Source organism: Anopheles arabiensis, chromosome 2 (genome assembly GCF_016920715.1).
Source record: "Anopheles arabiensis isolate DONGOLA chromosome 2, AaraD3, whole genome shotgun sequence".
Lineage (NCBI taxonomy): Eukaryota > Metazoa > Arthropoda > Insecta > Diptera > Culicidae > Anopheles > Anopheles arabiensis.
The window spans coordinates 111,336,724-111,344,898 of NC_053517.1; the positions used below are offsets into that span (position 1 = coordinate 111,336,724).

Below are 8,175 nucleotides of genomic sequence, written 5' to 3' on the forward strand. Positions count from 1 at the left end.
TTGGCATGGCTGTGGGAGGAGGGGTGCTTTTTGTGTTGGTCAAATCGGGGGAGTAGTCCGAAAAAAGCGATACGAATTTTCACGGCAGTTTTGCGCGAAAAGGAGGTTGTATTGTTGTGTGTCGATTCCAAACCAAATTGGCATGAAAATAGCAACCAAAAATACTTCTCGTGCATGTCTTGGGAAGGAATTAGAATTTGTCCGTTGAAGCCCTTTTTTCCTTTAAAGGACTTTTTTTAAACCTCAAAATCTGCTAACTCATTCAAAGTATTTGTCGGTAAAACCGTTCCCAAGCGATACACTCACAGTCCTATTCAACCGTTACCGATTGTTTCATTGATGAAAGCGAGGTAAAAGGACACAAACACACACAGCCACACATCGTCCTTTAGAAAAGGAGGATTAAACATACATTCCTTTGCTAAATTTGTGCTTCTGTATGTGTGCTCTGAAATGATCATTTTTCTCAACAAAAAAAGGCGCAAAAGATTCCGCCATCAAGGACCTCAAAGGGACACAAACGCACATCTGTTTGCCGCCAAAGGTGTGGTCCGCTTGCACGTGGACTGATTTTTGTTGTCACTTTAATGATGCTGGTCCTAGTTGATTGGTTACATTGTGTGACGAAGAAGTAAGCACAGCCATAGCCTACTTCGTGATACTGTGTGGTGCCCCTTGGGCAGTAGCAAAAGGAACGTCTGACGGCGGTTTGTGTGCATGTGTGTTGAGCGCAAGTGGGCTCACTGTAGCTTAGTTAAACTCGCGCTAGCTGGCAACACTGCTCTGATTGGAGTTGGAGTCGTGTGCCCGTGTGCATGGTGGATGTGTACTTACAGCAAATGTTCGTCAGCCGAAAATACGGTAAACAAATAAGGTAGGTTTTTTTGTTACTCGACTACGCTTCTTCGCCCTCCTGTTAAGCACCTTACGTCTTCTCCACCACCGCCTCCTTCCCCCGGTCAACCTTTGGGGTGTTGGTGGTGATGATGATGATGATGGTTCGCCTCCTCTTTCTAGCCCATTCAGAGATTTCGACGCGCGTTTTGGCTGTGTGTGGGTCAATAGAGTGTAATTGTGGTGCCTCTATTGGTGCCTGCTCGTCTCGCTCTCCTGCATATGCCGGTTGTGTGTCCGTTCTCTTTCCGTTTCGTTACGGATGCTGTGTATTGGCATTGTTATTTTCGTTACCTCTTCCGTAGCCATGCAGACAACACACCCTCCCCGACCCCGGTCTCTTGGCCGGCCCCTTTTGTACTCGTGCTTTTGTGTGTACCGAGATCTTTCTTACCACCCCCTTGCGCATGATCCTCGGTTTTTGGCCATCATCATCATCATCATCATCGGTGTTGAGGTGAGGTAGTTTGTAGGTAGTGTGTTTGCGTGTACGATTTCATGCTCTTTCTCTGTGTGTGAGTGTGGCTGAGGAATCCCGAAATACCTGGTGCTGGTTTCGAGGGAAAATCAATTTTAGTCATTAGTAATATTTTATTACGAGCGCGCACACCCAGCCAGCAGTCGATCGGTCGGAAGCGTGTCCGCCAAAAACCATTCCAGTCCCATTCTGGCAGTGGGCGCGAGCGAGAGCGGCAGAAGACGAAACTCCTGCTCCGTTTTGCGCGAGATCGTTGCGTGGTTGCGTCGGCGGTATATACGGTCGCGCGTGCGCAAGAGAAGAGGATTCTGTGGCGTGAAAAGAAAATCACAGTTTTCGCGCACCCGCCAGCCAGCCAGCGTGGTCAGTGGTTCCCTTCCGAGGGTGAGTGGGTCGTCGTGTGCGGGGTTATTGTTTGTTTTCATTTACCCCACCCCAAAAATCACTCGAGACGATCCGTCGGTTCGATCAGAGAACAGGCTCCGGTCGATCGGGGCAGGTGCGTACCAGTCGTCTTCGGGACGTCTCATTCGGTGCGTGGCTGTGGTCGGGCGTTGATATCGCACGGTGCTGCGGAACATGCTGGAACAGTTCTTCGGTATCGAAGGAATCGCATTCTTCCGCGCATCCTGACAAGCGCGTCGTCTTTCGATCGTGGTTGAATGACGGATCGAACGATGAGTCGCTAGTTTTGCGGGAATTAAGTGACTAAGCAAACCGATGCTACTGCTGGTGCGAAGACAGGATCGCTCTTTTGTGATAGTAGTGCTGGGCGTGATGTTGGTGCATTCTTGAAACTAAGTACAAGCGTTTAGTTGAAGCTCTGTAAAACGGGCCTGTCGAAAAAGCGGGGTACCACTTTATACGAGTGTGTGTGTGCTCACAGTGTGCTAATCAGTGTGTGAAATCGTGCCCAAGATCGTGCTAAATCTGATCGCCCCTTGTTAGCCCCTTACTCGCGCACACACGCGCGCGCGGGATTGACGATAACAAGACAAATAGCAAATAGTGACAGTCAAAAATTGCTCTCCCTTTGCTCCCAGCCCCTCCCCCCGATTGGTGGTAAACTTCCTGCACGACGAATATGTTTGGTTATCCCGAGGCAAGAGCAAAGATCTTCCACCATAAACTTCATTGCCGTGTCGGATCGTGTTTGCTGTGTACGCGGTGTGGTGTGTTGTGTTGTATGATCCGTCCGTGAAAAGGTGCTAACGGACATCTCTACGCCGTCTGGTACCGACTGTAACTAGGAGAAGCAGTGGTTGATCCAGTCAGTCAGTCAAATTCCTTCCGATTCGTTAGTGATTATAGCAAACCATCGATCAGTGTGCAGAGAGAGAGAGAGATAGAGAGAAGAAGAAAGAGAAGGTAAGTTGTAGTTATAGTAGTTATTTCTTCCCGGTGAGCTCATTGTTTACCCCCGAGGCCGTTAAATACAGCGTGCGAATTCATTTCGATACGTTTAAACACACGCACCGAAAGCGATTTAAGCTGCTCGTTTAGCATACACGATGATCAAGCCAAGCACAAGAGAGACTTCAATGCATGGGCAAGAAGCAAGCAGCCTTTTTTGCTTCTTGTGAATGAATTCCACATACGCGCACTACACGGTATCATATATTAACACCATATCTTAATGATGAACTTCGTCCATCGCCGTTGCTTCATAATCAGATCGCCACCAGATCGTTTGTGGTGTGCGAATTTTGGCCAACATTGACCTGCTTCCGTTTCGGTGATTTTTTTTTTTTTCGGGCGGCCCGTGTGAAGATCGGCGACCCAACCCAATCGATCGGCGCTTGATCAGCGCGCGATCGAGGATTCTTCAAACTGGTTATATAACCTTTTGCCAGCGAGGAGAAGATGGCTTGCCTAAAATTCCGGACCCGCGGCTTGGTGGTGTGGTGCAAAATGCCACATTTTTTTGGCCGTATTCCTGTGTCACCTTCGCGAACATCTCTCCAAACCATTCAAAATATAATCGCTGATATGTTGCTTGTTTTTTTTGTGTGTGTCTTGTTCACTCGCTTAGTCCCCTTGTTTGTTTGCCTGGTTGGTTGGCTGGTTGGCTGGGCCAGCAAGTCGATTATGAATGTGTGAAAGAAGTGGGACAATATCGATTAATTACCATACCTTTTGAGGGTGGAGGGGGGGCTCAATCGTCCGAATATGTTAAATACAGCCACACAAGTACAACTCTCCTCCCCATGTACATACACCGCAGCATGTGCTTTGAAATAAGCAAGATTTGGTGTGTGTGTGTGTATGTGACGAACAGTAAGTGTATTTGCGCCCTCCTTCCAACGAACCCCCCCTGCCGCCGCCGCCATCGGGCCCTGGATCCTGTTCCGATGGCCAAAAATTCAACGATCAGTCGTTAGTACCGTCCCAGCGCTCTCGACGCTCTTAATCATACGAGTCTCCCCGCTGATGCGAGATTTTTCGACGCTTCATCGACAAAACAAAGGCCCACAAATCCACTCGACTTAGCTCTCTCGCTGGGAAGACGGCGGCGATGACGACTGGCAACGGGTGCCTAGTGTTAAAGGTAGTTGACGTGATTGAGCGCAAATGTGAGCTTTACCTCCCTTCCTAAATTCGGCCTTTTGGTATTAGACAAATGGGGGGGATTTTTTTGAATTGAATTTAACTTATTCACGTGCGCGCACCCTCTAACCTTCACCAAAAAATTAACCGTACTGAGGATTTGGTTTGAAAGTCTGTGTGCTGTGAGTGAAGGAAAAAAACCCAACCCACCACCACCACCCTTTGCACTCTTCGTACACATTTAAGTACAAACATACGCGCGGGGCTGTCTGTTGCCTTTTTGTTGCCTCCTTTCGGTCTCGATGCTTAATCCTCAAAAGAGGGAAAAAATCGTTTCGACTCAAAGCAAAAAATAAAGGAGGACGCTTCAAGTTGATCGCGGGACGAACGAAGGGGCATAAGGGGTGAAACCCCTGCGCACATGGTATTGAATAAATTCGATAAAGATAATAACAGAAACTACGCAAGCATTAGCAGCAACCAGCAGCAACCAAGCAACAGCATCATCACTCATAACTGACCGGTACACGATGATGACGATTGTTCATAATTGTTCCCCTCTGAGTCACTCGGCAGAAAGGGGGGGTACCAGGGGGGTCGGAGGGGGATGGGTACTTGCTGCGTTTGTGTTGTTACTCGGCCGGCTCTTAAACCTTGCGCCCCTAACACGCGATCGCCCCTTCGATCTTAGGTTGGCCGTTTATCTCGGAAACCCTGTCGCTTGTGCGTACCGATCGATCGTCGGTCTATGTGTGTCTGTGTGTGTGTGTGTGTGTGGTTTAAATGAGAAAACAACCTCCACCCAAAAAATAGTGCCCCTGCGCGCGAGCGATCTCGTCTTCTATTGAACTGAAATGCTTTAATATTTTAACTCGTCGATCGTTGTCGATCGTCGTCTTCCCCGTCGTGTCTGTATGGGTGTTTGTGAGCATGTGTGTGTGTGTGTTTATACCTGTCCTTTCCTGGTTTCTTCGTCTCGCGTGCCCTTCCCCCTCTAAGAGTAGTTGGCATTTTGAAGAGGCTGAAGGTTTTTAAGCGCGCGTAAGTTTATTTAAAAATAGGAGAATAAAGGAGGTAATAATTAGATATTCGATTGTACGTACCTCCTTTGCACTTACATACGGTCTATCTCTCTCTCTCTCTTCTTTCCTCTTCTGTACCTTTTCTCTCGCTATTGTATATGTATGCCAAAAGTATTAGGGAGAAAATAGATAGAGGCAAACTTTTGATTTTTTACCTTTCCTTTCCCCCGTTTCTCTGTACCTTCTGCGCTTGTACCCTCTTAGTTGGATCGCACAGCTTTTTCCCTCCGCACCACGGCACCACGATTTAAAAGATGGTTATGCTAAGAAGTATGATTATTATTACAACAACCACTAAGTGACACACATGTGCGAACAGACGGTGCAAGTGAACATCCTCCTCTAGCAGCACCTCTAGCAGCGACGCGGGTCGGGTGTGTGTTTGGTGGTGTTCTAACTTACTGTCGGTCTGTCTGTACACAACAGCAAAGTACACAACGTACACTAACCAACGAAAAATACGATAAAAACGTGTTCATATTAGGTGAGTTTCAGCTTCTTTTGACCCTGTTTCGTTCGGGAAAGACCGTTAGATGGTGAACAGGTGATAAGAGCAAGTGTGAGGTTGATTACGCCGACGAAGGAAGTGTTTCTATTGTGCGATGAAGCTGGAAGCAAATCAAGTCCATCAAGTCGTTGTGTGCGTGTGTGTCTGCGTGTGTGTGTAGGGAAAGCGATTACGATCGAATATAATTATGTTTCCCTTTTTTTGGCTTTGTGTTGTGTACATGAGCGCGTTTGCGACTCCAAATAGTAGATGCCCAAAGTGGGAAAGATTATTTCGAGACCCGTGGTTCGTGGACTCTTGCCCATCTTTTGTGTGTTGGGAAGATTATAGAAAATTTGCAGCTTCCAGAAGAAGGAACTGCTACGACTGCAAGCGGAAGGAAGTCATTTGAAGGCTCGCCTCGTGTATCTTGTGTTGAAATCGCGATCGTGATCATTTCACTAACCATTTATTTGCATTCTTTCTTCACTCTCTTTCAGATCAAATTACTCCAACTCCTAGCTAAACACTACGTGCGTGTGTGTGCGCATCGATCTCCCCCCCCCCCATTCGAAAATGCTTCAAAGCACGATCGGGCAGGCGCAGCGCTTCAAGAAGCGCGAGCGCACCCAGAACTGGGCGTACGAGGAGAAACACTTTCTGCTCGAGCTCTGCCGCAAGGATATGCACATCATCGAGAACAAGCGGCTGGACAGTGCGCTGACAACGCTGAAAAACCGAGCCTGGAAGATCATCCACCAGCAGTTTGCGATCGCGTTCGGTACGGACCGGAACTGCAACCGGCTGAAGGAGCAGTGGCGCCGCATGAAGGCCTGCACGCGGGCGGAAATGCTTGACTACCAGCAGCGGATACAGCGATTCGGGCAGGAGGTGGCCGACCGCAAGAAGCCGAGCCAGTTCACGTTCGAGATCTGGGACTTTATGCAGGAGGCGAAGAAGGTGTGCAAGAACGAGCTGATGGACGATGTGGACTACTCGAAGATGAAGCTGTCGCTCGAGGAGAACCTGCCGCAGGGTGTGTCGATAAAGGATTGCAGCGACGAGAACGACGACGAAAGCTCGTCGATGTGGTAAGTTGGAGGAGCATTCAATTGTGCCTCGCTTGCCTCACTTTCTTGCTGAGCTGTGATTAATTGTTCCCCCTTTCTTCCCCTTTTCTCATCTACTATGGCAGGGATAAAACATCACAAAATCTGTGCGAGGTGCAAATTAAGGAAGACTCCCAGGACGAGCTGGACGATTACGACAAGGGTCCGTCGGCCAAATACCCGCGCCTGCGGGGGCTCTCGAGCACTTCGTCCCCGTTCGGCACACCGTCGTCGGCGGCGGATGCGGTGCAGAGTCGGTTCAACGAGCTGATCGCGTCCAGCTTTGCGAGCCGTCTCGCCAACAACAGCGATCATCACCATCTCAGCGGAACCGGCGGATCCGGCAGCAACCACAACAACAATAACAACAACAACAACAACACGGCCAGCGGGAACAAGCTGCTCGAAAGCCTTGACGCCTACCACCGGACAGCGTTTGGCAGTGAGTCGAGTTTGGCCGATCTGACCGCACACGGAGGCGGCAATGCCAGCGCTAACCTCTCGCAGATGGATCTAAACAACACGCTCGAGGCGCTCAACATGCTAAAGTCGCGGTTCAACCGCATCATGGAGCCAGGCTACTGGAAGAATGCAATGCAGGAGGCACACAATCTCACCACGGCTGGCCACCAGCAGGCACCACCGGATTCACCGACCGGAATGGCGCACCACAGTGCTGCGGCATCGGCGGCAGCAGCAGCGGCAGCCAATCAACTTCTGCAGGGTCTCGCAAACGGTGCCGCAAACGGTGCACTCATCAACGATGACGATCACGAGGCGATGGTGGCGGCGCACCAGCGGGCCGCAGCAACAGCAGCAGCCACGACGCCTCCACCGCCCGCCAGCAGAAGTGCGAGCGCCGGCATGAAGAAGCAGATGGAGACGCAGCACCACCAGAGCGAGCACGATCTGCGGATGCAGATACTGAAAACGGAACTAGAAACAGCTAAAATCAACAAAGAGACCGCCGAGCTGAACCGGCAGCTTGCGCTACAGAAGCTCGGGCGGCGGGCAGGCGGCAACAGGACGAGCAGCGTCGCCAGCGCCGGCGACGTGGCCAATCACTCCGACCGAAGGGACGACGACGAGCTGGATGTGATGATGGAGGACAACACTTCGAGCTCGACCGTGCCCGAGGGCAGACTGGTGGTCCGGTCGCTATCGTCGATGGAAGCGGCACCGGCGGTGGTGGCGGCGGGATCGGCAGCACCTCCATTGCCACTGTCCGTTCCCTCCTCACCATCGTTGCCGTTGCACGTGCACAACATCGAGTAGGGATCGAGATTAGGGATTATTAGGGGATTATCAGGACAGCAGAGGACTTCCAGAGCCACCAAAGGCAAATCGGCGCATCGGAATCGGGTCGGTTAGAATTTATTTATCATTCCGCAAAACAAACAGTGTGTGTGTGCATGTGTGTGGTACACCAAAAGCCTCGTGCACGTGTATCGGATCGGTGGGTTGCGATCGTTTTAGTGTAAAAAATAAACAAAGTTGCTCCCATTTAGCATGCAAAGTAGTAGTGTCCTAGACGTAAGAGCGAATAGAGGAGGCAGTAATAAGAGGGCACGGGACGAC

The 8,175-nt window shown here is 50.2% G+C and overlaps 1 protein-coding gene across 1 annotated transcript; it reads left to right on the top strand.

Annotated features, from left to right (window-relative positions):
* The first annotated feature begins 5,995 nt into the window (after positions 1 to 5,995).
* LOC120894056 (protein abrupt) lies at positions 5,996 to 8,107 on the top strand. The gene is made up of 2 exons (XM_040296405.1): positions 5,996 to 6,579; positions 6,684 to 8,107. The coding sequence occupies exons 1-2, from the start codon at positions 6,065 to 6,067 to the stop codon at positions 7,870 to 7,872; spliced, it is 1,704 nt and encodes a 567-aa protein (XP_040152339.1). The 5' UTR covers positions 5,996 to 6,064; the 3' UTR covers positions 7,873 to 8,107.
* The last annotated feature ends 68 nt before the right edge of the window (positions 8,108 to 8,175 follow it).